Raw genomic sequence first — 21,423 nt, forward strand, 5'->3', positions numbered from 1 at the left:
AACTACCATCAGAGTGAACAGGCAACCTACAGAATGGGAGAAAATTTTCGCAACCTACTCATCTGACAAAGGGCTAATATCCAGAATCTACAATGAACTCAAACAAATTTACAAGAAAAAAACAAAAAACCCCATCAAAAAGTGGGCAAAGAATATGAACAGACACTTCTCAAAAGAAGACATTTATGCAGCCACAAGACACATGAAAAAATGCTTATCATCACTGGCCATCAGAGAAATGCAAATCAAAACCACAATGAGATATCATGTTACACCAGTTAGAATGGCAATCATTAAAAAGTCAGGAAACAACAGGTGCTGGAGAGGATGTGGAGAAATAGGAACACTTTGACACTGTTGGTGGGACCGTAAACTAGTTCAAACATTGTGGAAGTCAGTGTGGTGATTCCTCAAGGATCTAGAACCAGAAATACCATTTGACCCAGCCATCCCATTACTGGGTATATACAGAAAGGATTATAAATCATGCTGCTATAAAGGCACATGCACATGTATGTTTATAGCGGCACTATTCACAATGGCAAAGACTTGGAACCAACCTAAATGTCCAAATAGTCTGGATTAAGAAAATGTGGCACATATACACCATGGAATACTATGCAGCCACAAAAAATGATGAGTTCATGTCCTTTGTAGGGACATGGATGAAACTGGAAACCATCATTCCCAGCAAACTATCACAAGGACAAAAAACCAAATACTGCAAGTTCTCACTCATAGGTGGGAATTGAACAATGAGAACACATGGACACAGGAAGGGGAACATCACACACTGGGGACTGTTGTGGGGTGGGGGGAGTGGGGAGGGATAACATTAGGAGATATACCTAATGCTAAATGATGAGTTAATGGGTGCAGCACACCAACATGGCACATGTATACATATGTAACAAACCTGCACATTGTGCACATGTACCCTAAAACTTAAAGTATAATAATAATAAAATAATAATTTAAAAAAAGACCTAAAACCATAAAAACCCTAGAAGAAAATCAGGACATAGGCACGGGCAAAGACTTCATGCCTAAAACACCAAAAGCAACAGCAAAAAAAAGCCAAACTAGACAAATGGGATCTAATTAAACTAAAGAACTTCTGCACAGCAAAAGAAACTATCATCAGGGTGAACAGGCAACGTACAGAATGGGAGAAAATTTTTGCAATCTACCCATCTGACAAAGGTCTAATATCCAGAATCTACAAAGAACTTGAACAAATTTACAAGAAAAAAACAACCCCATCAAAAAGTAAACAAAGGATATGAACAGACACTTCTCAAAAGAAGACATTTATGCAGGCAACAAACATGAAAAAAAGCTCATCACCACTGATCATCAGAGAAATGCAAATCAAAACCACAATGAGATACCATTTCATGCCAGTTAGAATGGCAATCATTAAAAAGTCAGGAAACAACAGATGCTGGAGAGGATATGGAGAAATAGGAATACTTTTACACTGTTGGTGGGAGTGTAAATTAGTTCAACCATTGTGGAAGACAGTGTGGTGATTCCTCAAGGATCTAGAACCAGAAATACCATTTGACCCAGCAATCCCATTACTGGGTATATACCCAAAGGATTATAAATCATTCTACTATAAAGACACATGCCCACGAATGTTTACTGTGGCACTGTTCACAATAGCAAAGAGTTGGAACCAACCCAAATGCCCATTAATGATAGACTTGATAAAGAAAATGTGGCACATATACACCATGGAATACCATGCAGTCATAAAAAGGATGAGTTCATGTCCTTTGTAGGGACATGGATTAAACTGGAAACCATCATTCTCAGCAAACTAACAAAAGAACAGAAAACCAAACACCACGTGTTCTCACTCATAAGTGGGAGTTGAACAGTGAGAACATGGACATCGGGGGTGGGAGCATCACATACTGGGGCCTGTCAGGGAGTGGGGGGCTAAGGAAGGGATAGCATTAGGAGAAATACCTAATGTAGTTGATGGGTTGATGGGTACAGCAAATCACCGTGGCATGTGTGTATACCTATGTAACAAACCTGCACGTTCTGCATATGTATCCCAGAACTTAAAGTATAATTAAAAAAAAGAAAAATTAAATTATTAAAGAAGTCTAACAGTTTCATCTACATGTTGTAATTTAGATACCTATGTAAAAGATTACATTCTTTCAAGGACAATTTTTAAAAATATTCATGGCTTTCTTTATGGGTGCCCTAACCACTTCTTTAAGTTTACCTGTGAGTAATCCAGTAGAGGGAATATACTGTGACATTTTTCCACACTCTGGATCACAGAATCCCACTTTTTACATAGCATTACATGAAGCTAGTCTGTCAGGAATTATTCTGGAAAATATTGCTTCATTTGGCTATCTCTAAGACTTCCTCCTGCTCTAAAATAGATTTCTAAGATTATCGTTTGTTACGTTCCAATATATTCACTGTGCCTTTTTTTGAGGGTGGAGGAGTGATGAGAGGATTCAAAATGACTCTGTATTCTTAAATTCAGTGAAATTCCTACTCTACCATATTTACTCTGACTTTAGAAGGCCCTCATCTCAACCCTGATATTGCAAGTTCTTTTTATACTTCAAATCTTCTCTGGCTAACTGAACTACCATGAATACCAAATTTCTATACATTGTCAGTATATCAATGATGAGCAAATTATGTCCTTCACATTTGTGAGTAATACAACATTCTATGTATTATAATATATTGTAATAATACATTGTATGTGCACTGTTTTACCATTTGCAATTGATTTCCATACTCATTATTTCTTCACATGAATTCCTGTTTTCAGGTTATTTCTTTTTATTATTTTATTTCTTATTTATTTTATTTCTAAAATGTCCAACTTAAAATGTTCTTGTTGCCAAAGATCCCAGCCTAAACAAAATTAAAACCCTTCTGTTTTTAGGAATTTCAGTGCAATCCATAAGTATTATGTAAATGTGCACATTCACATTTATTCTAGGACAGAGGAGATCGGCAGGAGTGAATTCAGTTCTTTTAAATGGCAAGATCCTTTTTACTTCAAACTTCAGCTAGCAAATATGAACTTGTAAAGTACTACCATCTATTTGCCATCATTTGTTTTCATGTGGCAATGGGACCATTTTAAAGACCAAGCAAATTATGGGAGAGGGCTATTGGAAACATTTGTGTACAGTTATAAAACCTAAAGTAGTTCCAGCCTAGCTCATAAATATCAATGCTTTTGAGACCAGTGAATATCAAGTACTTGAGCTTGATGGGTCAGGTACTCTATGCCCTGTAGTCCACTGAATAAGACATCATTCACTGAGCAGCTGCTAAAGAGATTCATGGTGTTTTAGGCATTTTTGGTTCAGTACACAATAATACCAGAGTAGAAGATGGGAGTGAGAACAAAGAACAGACTCTCCCCCAACACACACACACACACACACACACACACACACACAAAACTATATAACCAAGAAAAAAAATTGTTCCCTGAGTAATATAGATTTTTAGACATAAATGGAGTAAGTCTATAGTTTGCAAAGCTAGAGACAGTTAAAATGTAAACCATGGTTCCCATGACTACCACTAATAAAATTTTTTCTTATTGTTGCTACTGTATGAAAATTGTAATTGCTTTACTTCTTAGAAGATATCTCACTTTCTCATATAACACAGAAATATATTTTTAGGGACTTAACCTATTGATAAAAATTGAATATTCGATCTCTCAACTAGTTGCTTTCCTCACATGATTTTAGGAAGAAATTAATCAGGTTCCTAATTGCCGTAGCTGGCTCACATGATGGCTTTTTGCAAATCAGGAAACTATGTCCTTTCTGGGCCATCTCAAGCTAAACATTACACAGTTTAAAACACTGTGAATTGGGGTTACAGCTTTCCTGCAGGGTACATACCTTGGGGAGCAGACGGGCTGAAATTTAGCCCCCACTCCCTCAATCATACATCTTATATAGTAAACAATCTGTAAAACTATACATAGTAACACTGAGTCAAATTTACTAAATTAAACAACTGTGCATCAGAAGAACTTGCATAACTTTTTGCTGGCATCCAATACCCTGAGCAAAGAGGCCTTCAGCTAAATGTAACTTACAGATAATACAGAGGTCCTTCTTTCTATAGCACCACTCAGTTATTTTACAAACTTCTAATCTGTGGGCAAAAAAGCTAAGAGTAGTCATCCTGATGGAAGGTTAACCTTGCAACATAGAAGGGGCAGTAGCAGAAGTCTTTATTTGATGTGAGCTAAGCAAAGTGGCATATAGTAAAATGATATTTTTCTAGTTAAACACCTATTGTGTATATACCACTCTGCCTAAAGGGTAAAGGGTAGAAGTAAAATATAGTTCCTGCTCTCACAAATTTATAATCTTGACAGGGGGAATGAACAAGAAAGTAGAGAAGGGGAAGAGGAAAAGAGAATAAAACTGCATTGGCCTCTTAACTGTCTCACTTATTTCCTCAGGCAATAAGCCTTATGTAAATGTATGTGATGAATACCATGAGATAACATACAACCCAGTTACTTTGGGTGCATAGTAAAGAATCTCATATTTGTTGCTGGAATTAGTGATGATTCGTATAGTAGTTTTGAAGTAACAGAATTACTCAAAGGATCTGTAAGGAGCTATAACATAAGCTATTACCCTTGATTTTTAATGTAAACAAACTCTCTGGCCCAAATCTGTATTCAAATGAAAGTGGCAGAATTTGACAATCTCATAGACTCAGTATGATTTTATGATGCTTTTGTGACTATGTTACATTGAAAGCTTGGTATCTTTTAAAGCTGCCTCATTGGAAAAGGGCACAGAAGGTGATTTCAAAGTTACTTTAATTTAATGACCACTCTTATTCAATTGTTTTCACAGACCATAAACAAACAGGACTGAAGAATGTCCGTCTGAATCTTTGCCTTGAATGAAGAAACTTCATTGAACAAGAAGTTGGCTTCCAGTTTGCACAGACGTCAATGGAATGCATTTTTTTTGTTGTTGTTGTTGTTGTTGTTTTTTTTTAGTGTTATACCTTACCCAATGAAAGCAAAGTTTTTATGTGCTGTGCAAATGGTCTTCATGTGGTCTGACAATTTATTTTTGCCATCATTTTTTTAATTAAAGAAAAAATTTCCAGAAGAGGAAAAAAAACTACAAAAAACAAAACATTGAAGGTTGATATTTTATGTGGAAGAACATTTGAATTGAATTCAGAATTTTTCTGAAGGTGTAGATACTTTTTTTTTTTTTAACAGAAAACCTGATGTCAAGAGGTGGGCAATAGAAATGGAAACAAATTGTCTTCCTCAATAATTAAGCTACTTTCTCTTTTTCCCTTCTTGTTTTAATCTAGTGGGTTTTTTATTTTATTTTTTCTTAGAAATATTTAGGTAAGGTTTATCTTGAATCTTAATTGCCTTAATTTTAAGGACGTCAAAGGCTCTCGAGGCAAGCTGTCAACGTCTTGTTGAAAACAAAAATCAAGAAAGAATTGAAATATTGTGCCGGCTTTCACTGGCACAGAAGTTTAAGACTATGAGTTTTTAGGGTGAAGAAAAAACTGTACAGTTTAAATGAAAATGTTTTTCTTCATTTGAAGAAAATTTGTTGATAAAAGAAACCATGGCAACTGCAAGAATTGGGAAAATGCTGGGACTTTTCATGAACTTTGTCTTAAGTGTTGACATGAATCATTCTATAAGGCTAAAACATTTTACAGTAAAGTTATTAATGTTGGTTTAAAAACAACTGCATTAGAAATAATGCGTGTTTGGGGGGCAGAATGCAGATTTTTTTAATTTACAAAGCGTGATCGCTAGCAAAAGCATTAGTGCTTTTTATCTGCAGTCTTTTTTATGAGCTTTACAAAGTTTTTAGTCAGCTTTGCTTGTCACATTGCAAAACCTAGCTTAAGAGCATTAAAACAAAAAAAAAAAACTTAAGTAGATAGGAGCTTATGGTCAAAAAGTGCAAAAAAAAAAAAACAAAAAAAAGCAATAGATAGAGAAATTGTTGACAATTTCTGTAGTCTTTCCTAGTTGTGATCAAATTCAGCCTATGGATGGCCTATTTTATACCAAAGATGAAGTGACACCCTATTACAGTCCAGAAGATAGAGGTTGTTTTCGTTTCTTTTCTTTTTAAAAAAAAAAAAAAAAAAAAATTTTATTTGACCGACATGGCCGGACCAGTTCTTTGTTGTTTGTTTAAACTACCTTCCACTGGTGTTTTACATAGTGCAAAAAAAAAAAAGAGGGTGGGGGGAGTTGTCTCTCTTTTCTTTAAATGTGTATTCATTGATAGCAGAAGCTTGTACCTGCTGTGTTTAGCAGTTTCAGCATGAAGAGTTCTGGATATCAACTGATTGATAGAGCCAAGTGGCTTTAAATTCTGTGAGCTTTTCTGGTTTCTCACTAGCTGTCTTGAATAGTGAAACCTGTATTGATGGCCACTAGTAAACCAAGATGCTTATTTAACAGGTGGAATATTCTTTATATGAAATTTCAGCTAAAGACACTTTCTGGACCTGGTCTGAAAGGTCATTTGTCAAAAAAGCTTAGGGATATTCTGTGAAATGGTGAGTGGTCTCCTGGAAAGGTCTCATTGTATTTGAACAATAGTCTTCCCTCTAAATTACAACACCTCTGGGTTTTGTCTTTACACCTCTGTCTTTGTCATCACCTACCATGAATAGTCACCTTGGTTTTGCAAACGGGGAGGGGGTATCTTCTTTTTGCCTGTTTTCACTGTATTTTTGTATATTGGTGTTGCCGAAAGAACTTTTTCTTTCAGTTTAATTCTTTGAGGCATGTAGGACCAATAAGATTGAGAATTCTATTAGTGGAATTTAGGGAAGTCCTTAAAATGCTAGTTGACAATCAAGGAACAGTATGATTTATATCAATAAGAACCAAAAGAATTAGGTTTGATCAATCATTTAAGCCAAGGAGGAATACTTGCATTTAGAACAATGCAAAACTTTGTCTAAAATGAATTAAATTGACCCACCTGTAAAATATATCTACATTTTTAATTCATGAGATATGTGTTCAACCTTTACAGTTTTACCTGAAATTAAGGACAATGGAATAGAATTTGTTAAGTGAACCATTCACTAGATTGCTTTCTGAATGAATCCTTTGAATCAAATAGGTGAAACTCTTTTCAAAAACTAACTCAGTCACAGGAGCCTGTCTTAGTCCAAAAGAAGCAGGGAAATGTATTTAAGTGTACTATAAAACAGGGTAGGCTTTTTAAAAACTAAAAAGTTTTAAAGGTAAATCATATTCCCATTAGGTCAACATGAGTAATAAGGTTGACTCATGTGAAATTGTCAATATTCTACTATTTCTGTAAACTTTGGTTCTCTTATTTGCAACCCCATGCATTGGAAGCCCAAATCAGAGAATGACTCCATATATTTATGGTCACATTGGAGACAAAAGTGTATCCAAGAAAATGTAGTGTGCGTTATAGAGAAATTCCAACTGGTCACACTCACCATTATGGTTTTTCATGCTTTAGAGAAAATGCTAGATTTATACTGTCTTTTGTTCCATCCTTCAGCTTCCCATGCATTATAAAGGGACACTTAAGTTTTTATCTTTGAAAAGTGGGCCCCAAAGTTTTTTGGGGTACAAAAAGACATGTATGGGAACCATATTTTCTGTTTCTCTTTTTCACTCTCTAAACTCTTTTTGTATAAATAAGGATTATCCTGGGCATAATTCATTTGAATATGAAACCAACATACTTTCTTTCATTTTTGTGAAAAAATAACCAAAAACATGTATTAATGTGATACAAAGAAAGTCTCATTCACACAATCAACAATGAGGCTAAGAGGTAGCTACCATGTGGCTAATGAATGTGCCTAGGTAACTTCCTGTTTCTATTCAAAACTGCTGCTTTATTTGTACATTCAGAAATATTTTTTTCAACTATGAAATTTCAATATCAATTTTTTAAGCCAGTTTCTGCAAAAGGAAATGAACTGTCATTTGATGTGTTCATGTGTGTTTTGTGTTTGGATAGTTTATATCATGCCATTCTATAAAATGTATGTTTTCAAACCAAAAAGAAAAAAAATAGAAGGAAAACAACGGCACGTACTCAAATTTGCCCTGCTTTGTCTGTTGTCTTACCTAAGACTTGTTTTGAAGAGCCAAGTCTGGGAGAGAAAGAAAAGCATCAACAGGTAAGCAGCATTACATTGTGTGGTAATAAACCAAAATAAGTTTTCAATATATACAGACAACAGAATTCAAATTTAATCAACAAAATATATTGTAGTGATTTTTTTGTTCGTTTGTTTGTTTGAGACGGAGTCTCGCTCTGTCGCCCATCCTAACTAGGACTATAATCTTTTTTTTTTTTTCTTTAAGTTGAAGTTAATTTTCCATGCATTCTGGTCCACCAGATTTTCAAGCATTTATTTGGATGTTTCCATTTTTCCTTTTGACTTTAATAGCCAAGACTTAGCTTAAACATCAGGAAACAAACTAAAGCCACAATCCAAATGAGAGAAACACTGTCTCATCTAAACTCTAGTTTCATGGTCAGTGCAACAGTGAGTTTTCCTTTAATAATGGTAAGGTGTTGTCAAGGGAGGCAAAGTGTTCATGGTAACTTGGAGCTCCCCAATACGTGGCCATGTCTTCTAAAGACAACGTAATGAGCCCAAGTGAACTGAAGGTAATACTGGCAGGTGCTGATGACAGTTTGTCCTTGAATGCTGACATGTCTTGAATATTGCAAATGTCATAATACTCTTTTCAAAGAGTCCTCTACCTGACTCTAGTTTTGCGAGGATTAGTTTGTTTCCTTGGTAGATTTCAACATTTCAGAATGTTACCTCCAAATTTCACTTGAATTACTTCCTCCTGTGACCTTAGCAGATCTGTCACATTTGAAAGCATATGACTCACTTCCACCCCCTTCTAATGAAAAACTGCATGGTGTTAAAAGCACTCCCATTAGAAATATAAGGCTGAGAACTGAAGAAGGCTGTTGAAAGCAGGAATTTCACTTTATTTTACTATGCCTAAAAATACATCTTTGGACCCCTTGCAAAGTGCTTTAAAAGTACTTTCAATTTATGCATGACCCCAAAAAAGTAATTTTTTTCCCAAAAAAACCTCTTTATTTAAATAATTGGGATATTTGCTAAATACCTATTTTTTTTTTACAGTGGCCTAAAACCCCTATTAATGAAAAGTGAAATTTGATTTAATTAGGACTCTTGCAGTCATCTTCACGACTGAGGAGAAGTTTCAATAGGCTGTCTAGACATTATGATGTTAATAGGAGATTAAAATACATTTGGCAATTCATTTTCATTCTTAATTTGAGTGCATGAACCACTGCAGATGAGCTGATAAGCAGAGAGAAATTCTCAAGTGGGTTTCACTAATAAATGTTTTTTTATATGATTTGAAATCAAGTAAAGGGACAATGTTTATGTACGTGTATAACAACATTCAGCACATTTGAGGAATCACACACTATAATAAAGCTTAAACCTGTCAGAGAACCTTGATCTATATTACTTTGTCTTCAGTAAACAGTGAAGGATGAGATTTTGTCTTTCATGTTATTGTAGCTGGCATGCTTCAAAAATTTGAACTTACTGGGACTGACAGCCTCTCACTTCAATCTGAGGGATTGACAGAATTTAAACAGGCTCATTGATTCTGTACACTCTACCCTTCCTGTGGCAAGTGATAATGGGATTTCATTAATGAATCAATTTGTTTTACAAATGACATCCACTGTGGCATTGGAAGACAGTTGGGTCTGACTCAAGTTTAACATTTCTTACCAAACATTCTTAAGTATGAAATTGGTCCTTTAATCCAAATGCTCTTGGTCATGGCTGTCCTTTGCGGATTACATAGCATTCAGGAAAGTACAAAAACTAAACACTAAATCCCCAACTGGCCCCAAAGACCTTTTATGATGTGAGAGACAAGAGTTCACCCCAGATTAATTTCTTTTATCATTGGCTTTATACTCTAACATATAGATACTCTCTATAGCAAAAAAGGGATGAGTGGCTTTCAATATTCATTTCTGTTTATTTTTGTGAGGGAAAATAATATATCAAGAAAATTTTCTTCCACTTAGAAAGCTTTAAAGCTGAAGTAGAGGTGCAGTCAAGCTTGGATCTGCAGGAAGAACCACTAGGCCACTGAGTCATACTTGAGCTTTTCTTACTACTGCCCCAATTTCTAAGTTGTGCATAAATACAATCACGCTCAATTTTTGAAGGGCTAATTATCTACTTTGTGGGTGTGTTTTGTTTTTTCTTTTCAATGTGTAGGGCTTGGGCTCTGTTTCCTTTTATTAGCATGTCACCTGAGGGTGGAACAAACAATTGGAAATAAAATTTGATTATTTCTTATTAAGTATTAATTTCTTAAGGGAGTTTGAAATCATTGGTAAAATTAATGTCAGTACATTATATGTCATAAATTTTGATTATCTATAATGTCTTTTCTTATCTACCACAAATAATTGAGAGTTGGCTAAATTCTTGCAGAATATATGGGAAAAAAAAATCATAGCAAAGAATTCAGCTTCCCTCAAAAGAAAGCTATTTTTGTTTCCTTCACTCCACTAAATTTGAACCAGTAGCATGGATCAACACGACTTCTGCAATGAGAGTATAACAGTAGCTCTTGGTACAGTCATATTCATATTTTTAAATCTTTCTTTGACCAAAACTATTGCATTGTTTTCGTTACATTTTGACTGCGTTACTTATTAAGGCCGAATGACTTTGACACCCCCATGGATTATTTTTATGATCACATCAAATTTAAACAATGTCCAAAGTGTAACTTTAATGTTATATTTTGTTTCAAACCCTCTGGTCTAAGATTATTGAGAAAGATGTTTTTTCCTCCTCCCTCAAATATGTTATCTCTTCATATATAAAAAAATAAGTTATTCCATGCTTTTCAGGAACTGTAAAAATTATTTCAAAAAGATATTTGAAAAAGTTTTCTCTATTCTGGACACAAATGCTTCCATTTATTTCAAAAGAAGAAGAAGAAAAATGGAATCTTAATTTAAAAAAATATATGTAGTAGTATCTGCTATGAGATATTCAGTTTCTATATAAAAAAAAGGACACAGCTTCTTTTAAAATCCTTGTTTCAGTCCATATTCAACTTCATGGAACTTCTGAAACATCATTCAATTTTGAACTTTATTTAAGAGCATTTTTGTACTGCTGTCTCTGACTGTCATGGAAACTTCTGTAATTCTAAGGTGTTTCTGGTTTTATTTTTAATTTCTTCATCTGTACCACAGTCAAATTAGCAACCATCTCCCCCATCCCTTGGGCTTTCTGTAGATCAGTGGATGTTAGGTTTAAACTTCTGTTTTCTTTGATGAAGCTTTCAATAAAAAATGAAAATAAAATCAATTGAATAGGGCTGTTGTGTTTTTCTGCACTCATCCAGAGACTGGTTGTGGGAGGAGGGCTGATTGATAGGAAGGAGTGGTGCCCACCTTTAATCTGGAACAGTGCTGGAATTTTTTAAAGAATCATCTCAGCTAACAAAAAATGACAGAGGAGAGAATATTCAATACATGCCAAGGGGACCTGAGAAAGCCACTGTTTGTGGGAATTTAGAAAGAGAGGACCATTTAGGTCTTCCCAGGGACTCCCACAATCTTCCTCATTCTCAAGTTTAGGGATTTAGAGACCACAGAACTCCTGTCTCCAAACATGCCTAACAGCTACCAATTACTTGATGAATCTTGGATGAAGGCCAGTTATATTGGACACCTATGGTTTGTATCCCTGCAAGGATTAAATCCAGGTCAACCAAAATCAGAAGTGTCCATTCCTCAAGTTACAGAAGACTGTGCTAAGCAAATAAAAAGAAAACCTATTTTTCTAGACCAGAGTAATCCAAGCTAGCTTGGAGCTCATATTTAAGAGCCAATAATATCCTGTTCTGTAATAGCCATTTGCTGTGTTGTTCAAAAAATATTCCATTCTACTGTAGAAGACAGGAAAACAAAGGGATACATGAAATTCCTATGATGTGTTAAACAACAAAGCGACCCTTAAGACAGAAAAGCTAAGTACAGCATGTGAGTGTGAACAAAAATAGAAAGGGAAAGAAAGACCAAGAAAACACTATATGTGATACACTAGATATATATATATATGAGAAAATTAAGCATTCACTATTCATTAGGTCTTAATTTGCTCACTCTTTTTTGCCTTCCATTCTGGTACCCATAGCAGCTCATCAACCTAATTGGTGAATTTCAGTGGTTTGCCCCTGATTGTCTTGGAGAGAGTAAGAATGTTCCATTGGCTCCCTCTTTCATTGCTCAAAACCCAACTCTGGTATAACACACCATCACTGGAGAAGGATGATGTGGCAGAGGGAAAAGGAGTATATATACCAACATTGCAGAACATTCAGCTAGTGTGCTTCCACCCCTCTCGCACTTTAACCTCAATGAGTCAACCTACCCCATGACTTTCACCTTGTTTCTTTTCTGTGTATTTAAAATTGATTTAATAAGCCCCGTGCTTCTAGCATCTTTATTGGTCTGTGAGTCTTTCTGTTCTATGACTTCTAGTATAATCTGCATAACAGTGTAGTTGGAAGCTACCACTACATCAAGGTGATTTCCCACATGGCATCTTCTTGCTTTAGAATACATGCACCCAGGGGAGGCTGTGGAGAAAGCTCTCCAACCGGTGCCCAGGCTCTAAGAATATGTTGTGTATATACCTTTTCCCTTTCTGAACATCAGTTCACATTGTACTGGCAGAAGAGAAAACTAGAGGAGAAAACTGGAAGAATGGATTTATTGGATAGTTTAAGAAAGTAAGTGTGGAACAAATTTTTTTTTTTTTTTTTTTTTTGAGACGGAGTCTCGCTCTGTCGCCCAGGCTGGAGTGCAGTGGCGCGATCTTGGCTTACTGCAAGCTCCGCCTCCCGGGATCACGCCATTCTCCTACAGGCGCCTGCCACCATGCCCGGCTAATTTTTTGTATTTTTTAGTAGAGACGGGGTTTCACCGTGTTAGACAGGATGGTCTCGATCTCCTGACCTTGTGATCCACCCACCTCGGCCTCCCAAAGTGCTAGGATTACAGGCGTGAGCCACTGTGTCCGGCCTGGAACAAAGATCTTGAACTTAGTTTTACCCACTGCCTTTGTTCTGTTTGGGCTGTTGTAACAAAATGTCTTGGATTGGGTAATTTATAAACAACGGAAATTCATTGCTCACAGTTTTGGAAGCTGGAAAGTCCAAGATCAAGGCACCAGTTTTGGGGTCTGGTGAGGGCCTGTTCCTCAAAGATTGTGCTTTCTATGTGTCTTTACAAGGCTGAAGGGGCAAACAAGTTCTCACAGGCCTTTTCCATAAGGGCACTAATTCCTTTTATGAGGGCAGAATCCTCATGAGCTAATCATGTCAAAAAGGCCCCACTTTTTAATACCATCACCTTAGGGGTATTTCAACATATGAATTTTTGGGAGACATAAACATTCAGAACACCACACCCATGTTCTATCAAAGCTTTCCTTTGATAGAAATTCTTTTTTGTTTATTTGTTTAGGATTAAAAAATAATAGTACTGCACCACCACCCAATATGCACAAAAATTTTGCTTCAAATTGCAAGACATTTTGGAATTTCCTAAAATGTACCTAGAGGTTTCTGGTGAAGAACCCTAGGTTAAAAGGTATGAACACAGCAGAATGAAGACTAGGAAATGAAGAAACAAACTACATTTATTATGGTGACCCTCATACATAAAATAATCATGATTTTCTGATCTCATATCTATGCATTTTTTTACTGTCTAATAATTTATTTTCTCCAAGAAGAACAGAGTGAATTGTCAATTCTCAATAGTTCTAACAAGGTTTATGTTCCATTATGCCTTTTTTAATTGATGCTGATGAAGATAACATTTAGCTGCTGCTTTCCAAAGGCAGTACAATGAAAAACGATATAGCTCAAACTTAATCTCTGAGAATTTGATTATTTCTGGATTTTTTAAAGGAGTGACACTTTCAATAATGATAAAAGTCTCTCTAATATATCAAGAGACTGTATTTTTATTTAAATCTTTAGAAACAAAGGGAGATAGCTTTCTCACCCATGATCTTTAGGACGTTGTTAGGTTACTATTGTGGTAAAATGGTCACCAGGTGGCGCTGCTGTATTAGTCGCTAGTGGATTCCAAACCCAAATCCCAGGTTCTCTATTCCTACACAAAACCAGTAATGTGAGATAAGGCTGTTAAGAGAAAGGATCACCATTAACTGGGCACTCACTCTGTGCCAAGAGCTGCACCAAGTGCCCTCACATACTTGAGTTCATACAACTTTCACAAGAGTGCTCTGAGATAGGGATTGGAAAATTGTCCCCATTTCCCAGATGGGGCTTGGAGAGTTGGGCAACCTACCCATGGACCTATACTTAGGAAGGGCTAGAGAGTGCTTTAAAAATACATACAAATTCTCAACCCCTGGCTTCAAAAATTTCTTCTGAAATGACTTTGGGAAATGCCAATGGGGAAGGCAGTTGTTTGTGCATGTGTGTTCTTACTTGTTTGTTTTTAATCAGCATTTTTTTAAATAGATTGCCTCACTTGGCCTGGGATTTGTGATTTCTGTAGAAGAAGGGCATTGTACACTTATTCTAATCACCTTAGTGACAAAACTCAACACAATTCACATTTTCTGTTCCAGAAATAACTTGCTGTTTCAATCTTTTCTGTATTTGAGTCTGATTTACTCTAGAAGGAAAGTACTTGTCTACCAAATAGATAGGTTTAACTTTTCATTGACTCATTCATTGAACAGTTTCTAGCAAATGGACCCTCCATAAATAATTTAATGATGCCAAAAGAGAGTAGGCATTCTTGTTTGTAAGGTATTGTATTCTAGTAAGTACCAGTTTGTGACATTTTGGTGTGAAATAAGATCAGAGAGTTTTGTGGGCAATATGTTTAACCCTTGCTGCTGCTTACTCCCTAGTTCAGCCCCTTAACAGAGTGTCTGTTATCTTTTTCCCAAGTGATCTGGGACATTTAATTCTTTTGACAGCAAGGAGAGTGGAATATGCCATTCTAAGTTGGACATAACTTTTCAAAGTTATAGGACTTGGCCATGTTTTCATGGTACAGGCAAAATCCACACACAGGATCAGCTAAGTACAAAAGCCAATGATTTTCCTCCTAATAATGCTGAATCTATTCATATGGCTTGAAGGAATGAATTGTTTGCCCAAAATAATTTTTCTATTACCTGGCACTTCACCATTATAACTTTATTCTTAGAGATAGATAACAAAATTTTAGAAAAAATACCAGGCAAGCAGTGAAAAGAGCTTGGATTTTGACTTTAGGTATACCATCTGCAAAACATTTTTTCTTCCTTTCTGAATGTCAGGTTTTTTTATGTCTCAAAATACATACTTTTTGTTTCTCAGAATGATTATGATAAAACAGGCAATATATATATCATGTGTAAATGCTCTAAAAATTATCATCAATCAAGTGTTATGCATAATTTTAACTGTTGAGTTCTGATGTTTCTCTTTAAAGATGTTTTTACAAGGGTGACTCCTGAGAGTTAAAGACAAGATTAATATCTAAGAAGATGAAAGGAGGCAATGGTAGAACCAAGGTGACACTTAGCTACTTTGCAATGCTGCTCAGATTCTGGAGGACACAAATGCCAGGCTTGAAGCCACCAGCTTCCAGGCCACAAGAACAAGAGAACACAGAAACATAGCTGCTGGTTGAGCTAAATTCACCCACGATTTTGAATGATAATCCTATTTTATCATCCAATCACCAGACACGCTCTACCTTCTTAGGACTTCCTACATATCAGCATATAATCTAAAGGCAGCTACTGATGGAAGGGGGCAAGTGTTAACAATTTGAGAAGACTACTATACATTGTGAACTGAAAACAAGATTGAAGAACTAGGGGCAGAATCTTCTTTAGACCTCGAGTTGATAAAGCATGTTTATCCCAACAAGTAGACAGTATCAAAATAGTCACACCAATAGGTAGGTTGCATCAAACAAATATTTCTAAGACAAACTATTGCTACCAGAAAATGTAACAAGGTCTGGCCTCTAAAACACCTGAAACAAGTCTAATGAGCATAAGATACTGGCTGTGAGATATATGCATAGCTCTGCCTCTTTGCCTGCTGCCATGATCTCCTGCCCCTCTTGTCTTATGGTTGATTTGTTTCCTGTTTGTTTTGGGTTTTGATTTTTACTTTTTACTAAAATGCAGTAAGATAATAAACAAACAACAATATACCATGAATGATCAACACAATGATGTCCACAAGCTGAACACACAAGAATAACCAAGAAACAGAATATTATTAGCAACCAAAAAGATATCACTTTCCCATGCTCTGTTTCAGTCATTATGCAAACCCTTCTTCCAAAGGTAACTCTATCTTGAACTCTAAAACCCTAGAATGATTTTTGTCAGAATTTTACTTTACATAAATGCAAGCTGGCATGTTTTTATGAGAATATAGCTGTTATACATGAAGAGAAAACTAACAATTTTGCTTGTGTTTGAAACCGCAAGATATCTATTATTCCTCTGAAAACTATACACATGGCTATATTACCCAATTTAAAGACCTTCAGTTTCAGAGATCTGACAAATTATTTCTACCATCTCTTCAATGTTTAACATCACTTATAGCTTAGCAAAAGTCCTAAACTAAATGTCCATGAGAGAGTATTAACCAGCCTATTTTATTTTATTTTATTTTAATTTTATTTTATTTTTGAGACAGGATTTCACTCTGTTGTCCAGGCTGGACGGCAGTGACACAATCTCAGCTCACTGCAACCTCTACCCCCTGGGCTCAGGTGATCCTCCCATGTCAGCCTCCTGAGTAGCTGGGACAACAAGCGTGCACCACCATTGCCTGGCTAATTTTTTGTAGAGATGGGGTTTCACCATGTTGCCCAGGCTGGTCTCGAATTCCTGAGCTCAAGTGAGCCATACTTAAAAGCAATTGCTGAGTCCTAAGGAAAGACGGGTTGTAAGGCTTCATTTAAGGTTTGGTGGCATGTCATTTATTGTCTGCTTATTCAGACAATAATTGACATGGGGCAGCTGATTCCAGGCTTCAATGGGAGACCCTCCAGAGCTAGAAGTTGCCAATATACCATCGTTTACAAAGCATATCATATGGAATATATTAAACCCACACCCACCAACTAAAATGACAACTCCTTTGGCTTCTGATTATAATTTTAAATTGCTTAGGGCTTTCTTACGTAGATTTTGCCATCGCTTTCTTACTTTCCTGACACTGAATCTTTCAGGTCAGTGATAGACCAGGTCTCTTTATGCTACTACCCAGGTATGTGCTTTGGGGTTTACATAGCATTTGGGGTGGAGAGATTACCATGCATACATCCTTTTACCAAGGTGGTCCTGCAAGCAGGAATCAAAGCCTTTGTAAAACTAACATAAAGCCTACTACTTTGGTGAACCCTCTGCAGAATTTCTATTAAAATATGCATTGTGGCCAGGCACAGTGGCTCAAGCCTATAATCCCAGCACTTTGGGAGGCAGAATGGAGGTGGATCATTTGAGCTCAGGAGTTTGAGACCAGCCTGGCCAACATGGCAAAAACCTGTCTCTACAAAAATACAAAAATCACCCGGGTGGGGTGGTACGCACCTGTAGTCCCAGTTACTTGGGAGGCTGAGGCACAAGAATCACTTTAGTCTGGGCGATGGAGGTTGCAGTGAGCCAAGATGGCACCATTGCACTCTAGCCTGGGTGACAGAGTGAGACTCTGTTTCAAAAAAAAAAAAAAATATATATATATATATATATATCAAATTTTAAAATATTAATATATTTTATATATTTTTAAAATTTTAAGGCACAATGCATGTATGTATATATATCTACACATGTATATATACATACATATATATGTATTTTATTTTTTATATACACATATGTGTATATATATATGTATGTGGACATATATATACGCTTCTGTGTGTATATATATGCACTGTGTCTTAAAATTTTGGTAAGAGAAGTGAGTTCTTTGAGGTTCTGATATGCCTGAGTCTGGGTATCAGGGATTTGACTTTTGCAAGATCTCTTTCTCACGTTCTCTTTGTCTCTTTCTGGAGATTCCTCTCCAACTTTCCTGGTGGGAGTTTGGAGGAAAAGCGTGCAAGAGGGAGCACATTCTGTTATATTTGCAGATTCTCTGGGCTCCACACTCTCACACTAGCCCACAGGCTGTCTTTAGCAACTCATTAAGAATGTTTAGGGGAATCATATTACCGGGCTTATATGGTATACAGGGTTGAATGGTGTCTCCCTCCAGACCTGCTCAAAAAAGATATGTTTAAGATGTAACCTCCAGAAGCTGTTAATATGACCTTATCTGGAAATAAGGTCTTTGGAGATGTAATCAAGTTAAAATGAGATTAGGGATTAGGGTCGGCCCTAAATCCAATATGACTGGTGTCCTTATAAAAAGAGGAAAACTTGGACACATATGCACACACACACAGAAGGAAGACAGCCATGTGAGAACCAAGGCAGCAACTGGAGAGATGAAGCTGCAAGCCAAGGGATGCCAAGGATTGCCGGAAGCAACCAGAAGTTGAAAGAGAGGAGTGGAACAGATTCTTTCCTAGAACCTCAGAGGGAGCATGGCTCTGGGACACCTTGATTTCAGGATTCTGGCCTGAAAATCAAGAACTGTGAGAAAATAAATTTCGGTTGTTTTAAGGCACCTAGCTTGTGGTACTTTGCTATGACAGCCATGGGAAGCTAATACAGAAGTGCTGTGCTGGACTCCTATTGACTCCAGTGGGGATGGCACCATGTTCAAGAGGCCAAAGAACCAGAGCCAGTGAAGGAGACACAGGGTTTACTGGGGGGACTTACGTATGGTGTGGTTCAGTGGCAGTGGGCTGAATAGGAAGACCACTACTGTCTGTAGAAAGCATGCAGTTTATACAGCACTTTCACATCACACGTTTCACCTAGCAATCTCCACTTACCCCAAAAACAAAGGGCCTTTATTCCTTGGACCACCTGTGTTCCAAGAGTTAAGCCGTGAGTTCCTTCACAGATAAGGAGTGAATTTCTGGGCTGGTCACTTCCTGATTCCTTGACTCAGAACTCTAAAGCAACATGCTTCTTAGACCATAGGGTCATTCTCAGGGTTTGCTTCAGTTGTGACTGTCAGGTGCCTCTGCCATGCAATAAGACATGCACAGAAACTGCTGCAAGCAAGCAGATGCTTACTCAGGTCCTGTTTTTCTCAGGAGATAACTCTTTTCTAAGATTTTACTATAGTGAGTTACCCTGTGACCTCAGTTTTCTGATGGCCTCAAGAAAAGTCATCAAATTTGCAGCCTGTCCAACATTTTCAATGTTGTAAGTGTGGAGCTCTCTATCTTTCTACATGTCTGAGCTGAAACTAGAATTCTTGATTATGTTAGTTTTTAATTTCAAAATCCTAACCAAATTTCCTTAAATAAGACATGTTACTCTGAGGCTAACTAGGAACCAACAAAAAGAAAGACTTTTGACTTCTGTGATAGCAGTTTCGTTATTTCCCCACTGGTACTTTGATCTTTCCAGACCCTCAAAACAAAAGGAAAGACAGGACAAAGAGCACCATGTTTTCTATCTCTCCATTGTCTTGCTTCAGCATTGGTGAAGTCAGGGTCCCCCGAGAGTGAACTGATCTAGGAAGACAGTAGCCAACAATTCTGATAGGAAAGGGCTTATCAGAATTGAGATGGTTTTCTTGCTACACTTAGCTACTGCACTGGAAGTCATCATGGCAGGAAAAGTAAGGTAAAAACCAGAAGTTTATTGATTAATGAGGGCTTTTCCAACAGCAATTAGGGCACGCTTCCTTCACCTCTCTACTCTAGACGCTGCTATTACTTGTACCTAACACTACGGAGACATTTTATTCCTCTAAGACTCTTGACATTTTTTGACAACTCCCTTGTCTGATATTCAATAAGGTTATTTACCAAGGTAAATTTATTTTATACAGTACAAAACATTAAAACTTTAACAATCTTTACACATAGGCATCCATATTCATGAGCAATATATCTACTACACTTCTAAACAGGAAATATACCTAAAAATATTAAGTGTCATAAAAACGGGGCATCCAGGGTGTAATAATTCCCCCCAAGTCCCTCTCTACTACTGTAGCAGAGGTAGAGTCCAGCAGTAAAAGTACAGTCTTTCAAATCAGGCAACTTGTGTTTAATTTTCAGCTCTCCATTGTTAACATTATAAACCTTGTTTTCCTCATCTCTAAAATAAGTAAACTAATAGTATCTGTCTCATGTGAGTTTTTGTGAGTTAAATAAATACATGTAAAACATTTGAAAGGGTAACTGGCATATAGTAAGTGCTCAGCAAACATTGAATGCTATTATCTTATTAAAAGATTCTGCTGAAGTCAAGAATACAAGGAACCTACATCAATATGCAGTGGTTGAGGCCAGCAACCATTTTCAGGGGTTAGAAAGGTAACCTTTTTGAGATACCAGATAGATCCTGGTTGAAAGGTGAACAGGGAGTCGAGTTCACAAAGATCTTACTACTTGACCTACAGCAAGTTGGATTTTTCTCAGACAGTACTTCTCTAAATCTTTTCACTCTTTAGGGCTTCTGATTAGATTAAGACTTGTTTTTTTTTTTTTCATTCCAGTTAATTATGGAGGAAGAAAACCGAAGAAAGAAAATTGTTTCAGTGTCTGGCAAAGAAGTGAAAACTGTGAAGAAAGAGAACCTGGTTCTGCTCTGAAACATCAAGAAGTGTGGCAGGTGGCTAGGTGCTTAGGTATGAGGTCCACTTCGAATCAGCTGGACCCAGTGCAACAAGAAATAAAAAGACATCTGTGTTCTTTTGCTACTGATATATGAGAAATTAATAACCCTTTTTTATAGCACTGAACAAATTCCAAAATCATCATAGGTCTGTAACTTTCATATTCTCTAGTACATATGGTTAGTAGAGCAGGGATTTATTTTTCTTTTATACAGATGGGAACACTGAGGCTCAGAAAAGACACATGATTTTCCAGGTGGCAGACGTTATTGTAGATCCTTTCAGGAATTAATCCACAGTGGTGAATGGAAAAGAAATCTCTATTTAACTTAAAACAAATGGGTAAGAATGTCATTCTATGTATTTCTTCTGAGGCATTCTTCTAATTCCGAAACATTATAAGAGTCTTTCCAGTCTTAGAGGATGCCTAAAACATCTCTTCTATATTGGGCTATTACTACTTAATTCATTATTTGAAACAAAATATGACATCTTTAGTACACCTTGATGTTTTTGTCCTT

General features: G+C 36.6%; 1 protein-coding gene and 1 long non-coding RNA gene across 10 annotated transcripts in view; one reads left to right on the forward strand and one right to left on the reverse strand.

The window, feature by feature from the left end:
• The window catches only part of RBMS3 (RNA binding motif single stranded interacting protein 3), a 1,476,433-nt gene extending 1,464,980 nt beyond the window's left edge, over positions 1–11,453 (forward strand). For all 9 annotated transcript variants that reach the window (XM_055109591.3, XM_055109592.3, XM_055109593.3 and 6 more), the window contains one exon: positions 4,893–11,453. In XM_055109591.3, coding sequence (XP_054965566.1) covers positions 4,893–4,899 — 7 coding nt within the window. In that variant the 3' untranslated portion in view covers positions 4,900–11,453. The remainder of the gene's footprint in view (positions 1–4,892) is intronic.
• The window catches only part of LOC134729882 (uncharacterized), a 204,158-nt gene that overhangs the window by 40,931 nt on the left and 141,804 nt on the right, over positions 1–21,423 (reverse strand). The gene's annotated exons all lie outside the window — the stretch shown is intronic.

The sequence above is a fragment of the Pan paniscus genome, chromosome 2 (assembly GCF_029289425.2).
Source record: "Pan paniscus chromosome 2, NHGRI_mPanPan1-v2.0_pri, whole genome shotgun sequence".
In the NCBI taxonomy this organism is placed as follows: Eukaryota; Metazoa; Chordata; class Mammalia; order Primates; family Hominidae; genus Pan; species Pan paniscus.